Source organism: Bos javanicus, chromosome 17 (assembly GCF_032452875.1).
Source record: "Bos javanicus breed banteng chromosome 17, ARS-OSU_banteng_1.0, whole genome shotgun sequence".
NCBI lineage: Eukaryota > Metazoa > Chordata > Mammalia > Artiodactyla > Bovidae > Bos > Bos javanicus.
The window spans coordinates 13,580,189-13,594,124 of record NC_083884.1 but is presented as its reverse complement, the minus strand read 5'-3'; the positions used below and the strand labels follow the sequence as shown (position 1 = coordinate 13,594,124).

General features: G+C 44.1%; 1 protein-coding gene across 4 annotated transcripts in view; it reads right to left on the bottom strand.

The window, feature by feature from the left end:
* Positions 1 to 11,659, bottom strand: part of OTUD4 (OTU deubiquitinase 4) — a 42,525-nt gene extending 30,866 nt beyond the window's left edge. The window contains exons 1-3 of one of the 4 annotated variants that reach the window (XM_061384085.1): positions 11,407 to 11,659; positions 6,888 to 6,971; positions 4,358 to 4,408 (exon numbers count right to left, since the gene is read on the bottom strand). In XM_061384085.1, coding sequence (XP_061240069.1) covers positions 4,358 to 4,408; positions 6,888 to 6,971; positions 11,407 to 11,565 — 294 coding nt within the window. In that variant the 5' untranslated portion in view covers positions 11,566 to 11,659. Of the gene's footprint in view, positions 1 to 1,271; positions 1,753 to 4,357; positions 4,409 to 6,887; positions 6,972 to 9,880; positions 9,978 to 11,184; positions 11,373 to 11,406 lie in introns of those variants that run through there. The other 3 variants (XM_061384086.1, XM_061384087.1, XM_061384088.1) reach the window with 3 other exon arrangements.
* Between the last annotated feature and the right edge of the window lie 2,277 nt (positions 11,660 to 13,936).

Sequence of the window (13,936 nt, the reverse complement as noted above, 5' to 3'; positions counted from 1 at the left end):
GACTGCACATATATGTGTTCATATATGCTGTTTGTTTCTCTCTAACTTACTTGGCTCTAGGTTCATCCTGGAACTGACTCAAATGCATTCTCTTTAATGGCCCGAAGAGCTCATTAGTAGTAGTACTGAGAATACTATAAAAATATTTTCATAAAACGGGCTATAATATACACTAAAAAGCAGCCCAAGTCTTGGTAACAAATATCCTTAGTAACAGGGCTGGAGTGAGAATTCCTATTGATGTGGCAGGACGACAGAGTAGTGTCTCTAAGTTGAGAACCTGCAGAAGGCAAAGACTGCAGCTGAGCACTCAGGACAGAGCCCAGCACAGAGTGTGTGCCCAGGAGACAGGACACTGCCCAGAAGCAGAGCTCAAGGGTCAGAAAGGGTGAAAAAGGGCAGGTCTGCTCTCTCCAGAATAATCGAAGGCACAAAGAAAGCAGTGTGCCAGGAATCATTTTAACGTGTGGCAGGAGCTTTAGTACTAAAGGAGTCACTTTAAGTCCTTAAGCTTTTCAGATTTAACCTAGCAATTCAACTTCTATAAAACTATCCTAAAGAAATATTTCATATGTCCACAAAAATGTATATAAACAAAGGTGGCCACTACAGTTATCTGTAATAATTTAAAAAAAAATTTTTTTAAGATAGCCCCAAGATTCCACTGATAAGGAAGAATTAAATAATTTATCATTCACCCAAACTATGTATGGAAATACCATGCAATCACCAAAAAGAATGAGCTATATTCCTATGAAATGACCTCAAAAGATCACTCCAGGCTATTAAGTGGAAAAAGTAAGTCAGTAAAATAATCCTATTGTGTACAACAAAATAAATATATATAGACACATACACACAGAAAGAGAACTAGAGACAGTGGAGACAGGAATTTAAAGATGACAGGAAAAGTAAGGATTTTCACTCTTCATTCTGTAGTAAATCTTTGACCATGAGAACGTATTCCTAAACCACCTGTGAAATTAGTAAAGACTTAATATCAAGAGTTACTAAAAATAAGAACTATAGTAAGTGAACACTGGCACTTTCACCTTCAAAGAAGAGAGATTTGAGATAAGAAAAGGATTTGGGATGATGGTTTGAAATCCTCTCAGAAGAGGATCATCTTTCCCCACAGACTTTGCACTTCAATAAATCTTTAAAGTTGGCTTTGTTTTTCAAAATGAAATAGGTGCCATACATTACAACAGATTTATTAAAATAGCCTCTGCCTAACAATCACAGCCTCTCATAAACTCCACAAGCAATACCTTCTGGTACAGAGGAGATCCTTCCCTGAAACCATCTGCTGAGATCATAAACCCAAGCTGTTCCATTCTGTGCGGAATGCATTGCATCACTTCTGGTGTCAACAAGACACTACATCTCAAATAAGGCACAATTTTGTAACTACTTAATCTTCAGAATAAATTCTGTTGTAGTCTGGTTAAGTAGACAATGGCCATTATAGCTTGCCTTCTCTAACAATTTTGATTTTTTTTTAAAATTTATGTTCTGTCTTCTACCTGAACGCTATAATTTTACTTACACAACACTCTATGGTTAGTCTACTTTGTCATTGTGGGTAAGAGCACAGCATTTCTACAAAATCTATTTTTAATGTTGTAAAGAACCATACTGTATCAAAAACACTAATTAAATGTTCTTAGATAGTCATCAAAAGCAAACTTTTGTTCCTCAAAAGACACTATTAAGAACACTAAAGACAAGATACAAATAGGAAGAAAGTACTGGAAAATATATATCCAGTACAGAATTTATTATACTCGGTATAAAATACTCTTATAATTCAACAAAAACAAAATAATAAAGGACAGAATCTATGAGCAAGACATTTCACCAACAAAGACATACGGATGGCAAATAAGCACATGAAAAGTTTCTCAACATTACTAGAGAAGTGCAAGTTAAGATCACGAGATACCACCACACAGCCACTAACTGCGTAGCCACAGCTCAATTTTAAAAGGCTGACGATACTGAGTGTTGATGAAGATGCAGAGCAGCTGGAATTCTCACTTATTGCTAATGACAAAGCAAAGCGGCACAGCCACTTTGGAAAACAGATTAGCAATTTCTCATTAAGTTAAACATGCATTTACCATATGACCCAGAGATTCCACTCTCAATGATATTAACAATATTAATTAAGAGAAAAGAAAACATATGCCCATAGAAAGACTTGCAACCAAATAGTCTTAGCAGCTTTAATAACAGCAGCAAACTGGGAAGAAATCATGTATCCATCAACTTGTAAATTGCTAAAACAAGTTGCAGTACATCCATCCAATGAATGGCCACTCAGCAATAAAAATGAACTATCACACAAAGTACAACACAGATGAATCTCAAAATGCGTCCATTACGTCAGTCAAAGAAGCCAGACACCTAAGACTACAAACTATACCATTCTATTTGTTCGAGGCTCGAAAAGGCAAAACTTCGCACATGGGTGAGTGTAAGGGGTCTCTACTCCAAAAGGTATGAGAGACTTCTGGAGTGACGGAACCGCCCTGTGCGGTGTCTGTGGTGGAGATCACATAGCTGTATGCATCTGTCAGAGTTCATCAAATCATAAACTTAAAACACCTATTACATGTCCATTTTACCTCTGTAAAGCTGACAAAAATATATTCTTTTTGAGGCATTTTTCAAAATGCTCCATTGATACTTTTAAGAAAAAAGGAGGACGTTCTCTTTCTCTGAGAACTGGGTGAGGCAATGGAGCTTATCAGTTGACTACGTTTCTCTTTTCCTTTCATACATTCCATGTATCGGGGAGAAAGAGAAACGGACAGAAATATTTATCACTAATAAGAACAAACACTTGTTCTGTTTGGAAGATACCTGCAACATCTGGAGAAGGCCTGCCCAGCGTGGGGAGGGGAGTGTCCTGGGAGTGACACACCTGGCCGGCCAGCACCCTGGGAAGGAGACAGCTGTTCCCAGGCGCTCCTCAACACGCAGCACCTGCCACCCCCTCCCCTGCAGGGCCCCGAATCAGTCTCCAGTCCCCTTCCACCGCCTCACTCCCCTCCCTGTCCCCTTCTCTCTGGGATGTCTCTTCTACCCTTTCTCAGCCCAAGAGCCAGAACTGCTCACAAAGATCACCGTAAAATGATACTGTGGGCTTTTTTCTGACTAAAAATTAATAAATGGTCTTTGTCCTTCCCTTCATCTTCTACAAAGGAAATAAAAATCACCAGGTACAGCCGGCGAGAACTGTTAACATTCCAGTGTTTAATCTTTTCTATCTGTGACACAGGCTTCCCAGGTGGCAGAGTGGTAAAGAATCCACCTGCCAATGCAGGAGACTCAGGTTCAATCCCTGGGTCAAGAAGATCCCGTGGAGAGGAGAATGGCACCCCACTCCAGTGTTCCCGACTGGGAAATCCCACGGACAGAGGAGACTAGCGGGCTTACAGTCCACAGGGTCACACAAAGCCAGATGATGACTGAAGTGACGGAACAGCATCAACTGCAGCATCATGCCTATACTTCTCAGGACACACGCGCCTTCTCACTGGTACTAGACACCCTTCCCTACTGCAGGGACACGCCTGAGAACAGCACCCAAAGCCCAGTGACTTCTGCATCCCCGGGGCCTGGCCCTTCCTAGCCCACAACAAGCACTCAAATTAGAGTCGGGGAATGGGAGAGACCCCACACAATGATCAAACACCTACCCCTGTTAGTATACCCTTTCCTCCCTATTTGACTCCTCTTGGCCTCTTCTTTGTTGTCATTTTAAATCTAACAGTGATTATCGCTGGGGATGAGGGAACATTCTACATGGCCTTCTGTTAACATTTGGATTTTTACACAAAGAGCATGAGGAGAAAATAGCAAACAGAAAAATTCTCTTAATTTCCAAGTGACTGAGAAAGTGCTGGCCGGGGGAGTCGGTGGGGGGCGCTGTCCTTCAACCCTCAACAGCCTCTTCCTACGTCTCATGTGACCACGTTAAGGGGAATGGATGCAACCTGTCTCGTCAGCTGCCTAATAAGGAAACAATCGAACACCGCCCTGTCCACCAAGCCCGACACACACACCAGCACCACACTCTGGAAATCCTCGGCAGTGTCATTTCAGGTCTTTTATACTACATTCGCGGGCCATCACGAAAGAAAGATCAAGATCAAGAAAGCATGACTGTGCCGACTGAGGCAACGCTCCCGACAAGGTGCACAGCACCCGCTGTCTTCCAATTACACAGGCACCTAAAGCAGGAACTCCTCCATACACTGTAATGCTAATCTCACACTGTAATGAATTTGGAATACATTATTTAATATATTAAAAAAAAACAGAAATATATTACAAGATTACTACATACCTGTGGATTTTCCAAACGTTTTAAATATTCTTCAAATGACCCTTCTATAAACTGCAAAAAGGGAAAAAGGCCTATTAGAAATCCACCAAAAGTTAATTTCTTCACTGTGAATTACTGAATTTTTACAAAAACCTTGGCTACAACAGGAATAATAATATATATATACACACACACACAAACACACAGAAAAAAATCTAAATATGAAAATATGTACAAAATATTAAGAAAACATCATAAAGATACAGCAGAATTTAAAGGAGGAAACACTGCCGGGAACCACTTCCTGGACAGGGTCTGGAGGGTGGGCGGCACCCTGGGAGGCGGCGGCAGTGGGGAGGAATCGCCTGCACAGCAAGAGCGGGCCGCGCCGTGGGGGGAGCACTCCTGCCTGTGCCAGAGCAGAGGCAGGCCCCTCAGACGGAGGGAGGGGGGTGCAAGGTCACGCCCGTGACATCAACAGAGAACTTACATGATCACAGCAGCACTCAAAGACTAACTGGGCAATGGCCAATGCTTAGAAGAGAGCTAAAGACAGATGCAGGAGCTAAGAAATATTAGTTTCCTAACAGATGTGAATAATCATTGTCTCTTAGATCAATTATACTAAAAACAAAGATAAGAACTAATAATGCTAAAGATACTTTGAGGAATCAACAATATTTTTCTAATCCAGCTTGTCTCATTGTTATTTTAACAAAAACACACAAAAAAAATCTGATTTGATTCAAGCTATATGATTACATTTTTTGCTTTTCTCATAGCAGTTGCACTAATTTAATTGAGAAAGCTCTAAAAGACATTCATCTGAAACACCAATTTCAGTTTTATTTCAATTAAAGTCTTGGTTAATTTAGCAAAGTGATATACTTAAAAACATTAAAATATACTGCTTGGTCTATAAAAATCTTTTAAATGCCCTTTTTTTAAGACAGAGATTAATTCTTTTATAGATGATATACTCTAATTTCCAAAAGTATCCTAAGTTTAAATACATACTTGCACTAAAACAGCCACATATTTGAAATTTTCCACCAATCAGAGGCTACTGTTCTCTATTAGTTTATTATTTATAGAATTTTAAAAAAATAAAACAACCCCACAGAACCATTTAAAGCTGCAAGAGACTGAAGTAAGCTGTGGTCTGACACAAGCCTGCATCCAACTGATTCTTCTTAATAATCAGAAAGTACTTACCTAGGCCCTGACTAAACATTTTCAACAAAAAGGCACACCCCTCGACCCTAGACAGTCTTTTCCACTTCTGGTCAATAGAAACTGGTAGAGGCATTCACTGTAAAGAAAGTGAAACTTTCCCCCTCAGAACTTTCCCCCTCTGATCATACCGCCTAAGACTGTAAGAGCTCAATAAATATATGCAAAGCACTCAATGCCTGCTGACACAAATGCTGGCCATTTCCACTACTGTCAACAGAGCTTTCCCCTCTGGAGCCAATGTTAACTAATTCACTTGTAGTTTCTTCAAATAGTTGAAGACCACCTCTCTACCCTATTCCTCTCCACCGTATCTATCAATACTGTCTTATCTAGCCTCCACATCACCAGCCTTTTAAAATAAGACAAGTTTTCAAATCTTCTGATCAAGCAGGTAACTCTCCTTCCTGGAATATATTACCGTTCATCTTACAACACGGCATCCAGAAAAATGTCACCAGTAATAAAATTTTGCTTACAAATAGGAATTCCAACCCAAGAGCACCTTTAAACACTATTTATCTATTAAGTCTTAGAATTGAGTTACGTGCCAAGTGTCAATGTTCTTTTGGCAGTCAACGGGGAGAAAATACCACTAAAGATTGTCAGATGATAATTCTACGTCATAAAATCAATAACCAGTAAATCTTACAAGGCTTTCAATGTAAAGTGAAAATAGGTCACCGTGGCATCTATTTAAAACACAGCCTACTACATACTACTAAGAAAATCACAGTCAGTTGATAAGATATTCTGTTAAGTACTAATTAACTATACTACATTCTATTAACTACTAATCATTATTTATATAATTACAATGTTCTGATATGTGGTTCATAATGATGAACCCTGTAAATTAAAAATCTATAAATACCTCCTGATAAAATCAGAGCCTCAACATTAGCTATGCTCAGTATATTTCTTATACTCCAAGGTCTGCAATTTTTTACAGTTCACAGGGGGTCACCAATCATGGAAACCTGTTAGCCTCCCTGATCATGTCAGACAAGGCTCACTAGTAATACGCTCAGGTCCCGCCCAAGTCACCCTTCCAGCCTCCACAGCTCTGTGATCCATCTGTCACAGAAGCTTTCTAAATGTCTGAATAAATGAACACCACAAGATGGCCTTTAAAAAAAAAAGAATCACAGCTGACTATGGATTTGAATTTGAATTCAAAAAAGCAATTCGTTTTTATAAGGTTTATCTTCATAACCTACAATCAGATCCAACCTGTGAAATTCCCACTAGACCACTAGAACGGCTATCATGTACCTATAAGTCAAGGCACCATTACACGTTTAAAATTATAAATCACCTCTTCAAATTTCTCCCGGTTCTCCCGAAGGTAATGAATGCAGGCCATCCTGACTTCAACGTGGCGAGACTGGGAGTGCAGCACCTGTGGAGCAAAGAGCAGCACGTTCTCAAGCCCTCCGTTAGAAGACGCTATGAAGCTATGACCCAGCACCTTCCTTCACACCCAACGTGACCTCACCACCAACACGTCAGTCTCCATTTCCCTTTCTGTCATTTCTAACTCTGCATTCACTCTCACCTCTTCCACTAACCTGAGAGCTGACATACCACATACCAACTACAGTACTTCTTAAGCCAGAGGTCACTCAATGGAGAGCTTGTTACCATTTCTCCTTTAGGTCACTGAGACCATGCCTTTGGGGAAATTTTTGTAAACTTACACTTTCCTCTCCTGGCCACCCCTCTACTATTACTTTGCTCGTCACAAAGCAGAGCTGACAGAATCCCCGCTACACAGTGCTCCGCTTCATCCTCGGCTTGTTGGAAAAGAGAATGAAGAGGTGACTTCAACAAAAAAAATAAGTCTTTGAGGCTTTCTGCCCGTAATAGGGAAATTACTTTTTCCCAGTAACTTTAAATTACTTGCCTTATGTATAAATGTAAGTCCACCGTGGTTTGAGAAAAATTAAGGCACTCATTCTTAAATCCTCAGCTGTCAGGCTTACACAATTCTGGAAAGAACATCCAGGGAGCAGCACAGAGGATGCAATCGTGTTTCTGTGTGTTATCATCTCAATGGCTTTTAAACGTACTCTTCTGCCCCAAATCTTAAAGCACCAACGGAAATAAGCCATACTACGAAGATGAACCACACCCTCTCACTTTGCAGCCTCTGTTGTCTTCTGTTAAACAACTAGTTCAACCAAAGAATAACTTACTGGCATTTTGCCTCTTAATAAAAGTCTAAAGCTTTGGTTTGAAACCCTTTAAGTGAGTGAGTGAGTGAGTGAAGTCTCTCAGTCGTGTCCGACTCTGCGACCCCACAGACTGTAGCCTACCAGGCTCCTCTGTCCATGGGATTTTCCAGGCAATAGTCCTGGAGTGGATTGCCATTTCTTTCTCCAGGGGATCTTCCCAACCCAGGGATCGAACCCGGGTCTACTGCATTGTAGACAGACACTTTACCATCTGAGCCCCCAGGGAAGTCTTTGGCCAGTCTCTAATACTTTTCCATGCTAAAAAAAGGAGATTAAGATTGTTTTCTACTACTAGGTGTCCCAAACGAAGGTGTTCCTGCTACCCTACAAGGTCAAAGTAGGAGGGAAAAAAACTGACATTTAAAATAACATTTCAAAACTACTATCCAGGGCTCTTGAGAATTTCTATTATTATAAAGTAGCTTTAAGAGTTACAGTTTCAACTGAGTGAGTGTCCCTTATGTTCACGGTGAGCACAGAATTCAGGAAAAGGGAAGCTCCGGTTGCACCTGTTACAGGTCTCTCTGGATAACAGCCAAGGCTCATTTATATCCACGGAACCAAGAGGCGCAACTGCCTGGAGAGCTAGCAGGTCCCTTTACATTCAATTCAGATACTCTGACAATGCACTAACTTAGGTTAGCAGTGCATTGGTTTTCAGCATACTAGCTGGCTTTCAGCTTAACAAGTATGCGAACACTGATGTCTTTAGGAACTACAAAAAAGCATCCATCCTTATATACTCTAAGCCTCCAGTACTGGAAGGACTATCCACCCAAATGCAAAAATCACCACCACACAATTTTTTTGCCCATTCAACAAATGACATTTAGTAACATTTCCTTCACAGAAGCTACGCTAGATGCTATTATTAATCAACATATTAGTCTGAGTAAACCAGTGTCATCCGATAGGGCATTTCTGCCATTTGCAGAGTGAAGCTAGTCTTATAGCCATTTACCTAGCAACAGGTGGCAGACATTAGTGAATAAAGCTTATGACTTTCCATCAAACACAATGACAGGCATGTTTTTTCTCTTTTAACAAACATTTCATTAGCACATGAAATCTGAACCCGTTACTCAGAAGCAAAATTCTCAGTGCGAGGTGCCCAGGGTGCTGGGGCTTTATAGAGCAAAGCAATGTCAAGAGAAAGGAGGCTAAATCACAACTGTTGAAAAGCAAGTTCAAGGGCACTCAGGAAGAATTCAAATGGTATGACAAATATCTTTGGAAATTATTATATACATGAAAATAACCTAGAAATAGGAGGCTTTCCAATCTTAGGGCAGACAGAGATAATAAACACAGAGAAAGGCTGAGACACTCTGCTTCACCAAGCCTTCTAAGAGGGCCCTATTTTTAGCTCCAGGGCCACTGAGCTGATTCAGGTCAGGCCTCCTGCAGGCCCTAGGCCAGAAGCGTAAAAAGGGAAGGGGTTATTTAAATCAGGTAATTTGGAGGGGAAGACTCTGGCTAAATCAAGTCTTTCTCCCTACATTTCTCCCGCCAAAGGCTGCCATTTAGATCACTTACTGCGACTCCCTGGTAGAAATAGTAGTTATTCTAATATTACTGGAGAAATTGTTGGCAAAAAGTAAATCCTTTGTGCACACCGTTAAAGAGTAGCCTGAGGATGCCGTTACTTCCCTCCGCACCACCAACACACACGCCACCTTTGGCCATGAAGACTACACCTGTGGTCCATGCCTACCGAAGAACAGAGTTCGCCCCAAGAGTCACCGTGGCAAACTTTCTCTAAGCTCAGTATACTAAAAGTCAGCCTCCCGAAAGGACATTCCCTCATGCCTAATTTAAATCCCATCAAAGTGAGATATAATAAAATGCATGAACTACTGTTAGCAATGAGCTCTTAGTGTAACCAGCTAGCTATTATTGTTCATTTCTACTTAAAAAGAGAGTCTATACAATCAAGTTTGCCAATTATCTATGGTATGTAGTTCTGAAACCAGCCACACCTTTCTGCTTCAATATAAACTATGATGTGGATAATCCAATTCCAAACAAGCACTACACTTCTCGTATTTCTATTTGCTTCCACCTCTTTCCTTACCAAACTCTTGCTAGAGCCAATAGTATGTTTCAATAGGGATTGAATTCACTTCCACATCTTCCCTCTGTTTCTGGAGGTGATGAGGAGACTCAGGAGGCTGAGGCGGACGAAGCAGGACAGATGGTGATCCGGAAAACTCACGAATGGGATAGACTGTTTACCTACTAATAGTAAAGACTGGGATCTGTTTGTATGAACATCTCCCAAAGCAACATTAGAACATCTTTAAAAATTCTAAAAATAAGAGAAATCGATTGAACTGGAAAAGACACAGCTCAGTTTTGAGAGCTTTGCGAAGAATGTTTGAATGACAATGCCAGCCACATAATGCAAAGGTTTGGATCAGCTACACCAATTTCTTGTTTCCAAAAAAAAAAAAAAAGATCTTATGCTGCTGATGTGAAAACTAGGGCCTTTGGAAAATAAGTGGCTGGTCTTTGGACTTTGAAAAAAAACAAGAGTAGACTGGTCTATAGGTGTTTAGGAAAACATTTACTCACAATAAGAAATTTCAAAAGCTACTTAGCATTAAAAAAGGTGAGAGAAAGACAAACAGAAAAACTCCAAAGGCGGGCAGGAGAGTGAAGGGGTAGATCTTAGGCCAAAGGGAAGCAGACTGGGAACGGTAGGAAATACCCACCAGGACGGTAATGTGAAACGTATGTCCAACTAATTCAACGGCTATTTTTCAATACAGGATGGATCTGGGTGGCTGCACACCTACCGACTACAGTGTTACATAATAGGGAATAAGCTCTCTTACCAAAAAAATAAATCAGAAACATCCTCCCAAGAACTGTATTACAAAGTGCTTTTAATCAGTAAGGGGGAAGAATTCGGCCAAGGACCTAAAGGACCCCAGATACAGTCTTCCTTCCCACTACCAACTTTAAAACACTTTCTCTAAGTCAATTATATTTTTTTAGCTCACCTACAGTGCCTTGCAGGGCATTAAAATAAGGTGAAATCTACTCAAAGACAATTCTGTGCAAACATTCTACATTTTCTAAAGTCTGGTTTTCCCAAACTGCACATTTCCCCCACTCCTGACTCAGACGGACATCCGCGGGCTTGGCTTCCCCACGCTCCAAAGTCCAGTAACAGGGGGGAAAAAAAAAAATCATGATCCCACGAGTCGAGTCTGGTGCACCACCTCCTCTAGTCAACATTCTGCGTACTGGTGTGAACGCTGTGCTTGTAAAGCCAAAAGGGGAGGCGAAAAACAGCATTTCGCCAAGTTCCCACCCCTCCAGCAAGGGTGCAGACTCTCCGGCAGGCCTCACGGGCTAGCTTCAACTCATTACCTCTTCGCCAGGAAGGACGACACCCAGATCATTTACAGGTTTTTAAGTTTCGATTCGGAGCTCCCAGTCCCAGGGCAGCGTCCGGTTCCGGGGCGACAATGGGCCGCTGTGACGCCTGCGGGGCCACGCGCAGCCCGGGTTGGGGGGGGAAGAGGGACAGCCTGCCCGCCGCTTCCCACCCGGGCCCCCGCCGATCGTCCCCTCCGGCCCCCGCCCCGTTACCTGCTCCGCCACGGCTCGGAACAAGCACGACCCGTCCTTGGCGACCAGTTTCCGATACAAGCCCAAGGTCCGCAGATAGGCGTCCATGGGCGTCGCGTCCTCGCGGGGCGCCGTGCCGCCCCGGTCACCGCCGTCGGGGACGCCGACGGCCGCCTCCATGTTGCCGGTCGCGCAGCAGGCCCGGCGCGGAGCGGGCTAGCCCCACATGGCCGCGCCGCCGGCTCCTGGACGCCCCGGCCGGGGGCGGGCAGCGGCTGGGGCTCGGGCTCGGGCTCGGGCTCGCGCTGGGCGGGCGGCGGCAGGCGGCGGCGGCCCGAGGCGGCGGTCCGCGAGCATAGGGAGCCCTGCCTAGTGCATGGCCGGGCGCACGCGGCCGCCTCCCGCGGGGCCACGCGCCCGGGGGAAACGAGGCGGGGAATTCACCAAAACCCGCAAGCGAGCAGTCACTTGACGCGGGCCTCGCCACCCGGCTCAGCCACTGGGGCCCCGGGGTCCCGCCCCCCACACACACACAAGTTTCCTCGCCAGACCCGGCGGAAGCGAGGAAACCCCCGCAACCCGAACGCGCCGGCCGAGACTCTTGGTGAAAGCGAGGCCTGCGGGCCCCACACCGGGAGCCGAAGAAGCCGAGAGAGAAAGGCGCGGCCTGATCGTCTCCCCACCTCGCAGGAGGGCGCCGGAGGGGCGGGGAGTGGGCGGGGGCGCCCGGCGGGAGGGCAGCACCCTCGCTGCCCAGAATGTGTTTTCGCTTTCGGCCCCGACCGCGGAGAGGACGGCGGGAGGTGTAGTTTGGGCAGCGGCAGGAAGTCGGCCTGCGGCGGGCGGGGACGCGCGGCCGGCCTACGCGGTAGGGGGAGGCGCCCGGGAGGCGCGCGGACTACAAGTCCCTACAGCGCGGCCGCCGCCGCCGCCACCCGGAGCCGGCTTCAGGCTTCCCGGGCACCGCGCGTCCTCCAGCAGGCCGAGGGTCTCCGCCTGCAGACGCGCGGAGACCTGCGCGCGCCGCCCCGCCCGGCCGGCCGCCCGCCCGCCCTCTGCGCCGCGGGCCTGCGGGATGTGCGCGCGCCCTGCATGCGTGGAGTTGCCAGGGACACGGAGGCCGCTGGGTCGGCCCTTTGTGTATTTCCAAACAGAGGGCGCACCTGTCTGCTCCCCTCCCCCACACCCCCACACCCCCACCCCCTCCCCGGCCTCTTCCCCTGACGTTTCCATGGAGGTGGCTTTAACGGCTTAAGCAGAAAATAGACCTAATTGGCGAAGGCTCCTGGAACTCGCATCGTGCGGGGCGATACAGGCTGTCCATAAATCAGCCGTGGACTGCTGATTCCTATTCAAGACTAGAAGTACAGCTCTGGCGGTATATAGCAAGATGATGTCTTTGCCACAGACATTTTGGTTCACCCTGCCACTATAGCTGCCCACCCCAGCACAAAGGGGTGTCACTAGTCGGAAAAACTTAAGATTTTTTTTTTCCCTTTTTAAAAAACCATCTTGTGATTGTTTGATAGCGTGCTGGACGTGCCCTGGGTTCCAGCGGTGTTTGCTGGAGGATTCCTGTTCAACTTCCCACCCTGCGAAGTTGAATGACATTGTATGCCTTTACAACCTAGAATTTATCCAGCTTGTTTTTGTGACACCAGAATTTTATTTTTATTCAAGTACAACAGCATCTGGTATCCCAGTCTTTTAAATACACGGTTAATCATAAAATCTACTCTTGAAGCCATGGTGCAGCAGGGTGGGGCTGGGGAGACTGACGAGTTAGTTACTGTAGATTTAGACATGTGGTCAAACAGACTCTTTGGAATAGAGGGGCAAGGCAGGCCAGATGGTGAGAGTCCAGTGCAAAGTACTGAAAATTCTATTTGAGAAATCTGTTTTCAGTACTTGGTGCAAACAATGACTCGTGTGTTCACTCTCCTTGGAACGTTTAGATTTGATTTCTTAAGGTTTAAAGATTCAAATATCCAATGGTGCTGTTTTTAGAGAAAGCAAAAAAAGGATTCTGACCTAAATGAATTTTCTTGTCCCACTATTGAATTTTGTACATTTTGTAGAGAAATACACTTCAGAATCCCTTTTAGAAAAATCTAGTTTCAAATCAAACCTGTTGCTTTTCCTTCTTCAAAAATATATAATTTAAAATATATGATTGCACTCATTCCACTCAAAAAGAACTGCCCAGTTTTGCCACTACTTACAATATGGCATTTTCTTTTTATAAATATGACTTGCCTTTTAAACCCACAGAGGAATGGAAAGTAAAGTAATATCTAAACAATAGCTTAAATATCGAATTCTTAAAATGAGTAGATTCTGTAGTATTAATAAGCAACAGACTTTCATATATGCCAAAAGAAAACCATGCCTTTCCTAACATTTATGTAATTTAGAATTAAGAGTTCTGAAGCTAATCTCCAAATCAATAGGTATTTGGAAAATCTACTGTGTCTAGCATGCTAGACAACTGCATTGCTAATTATCTTGAGAACATATTAGAAACATATTTCCAGGGGCCTCACGTTTGAAA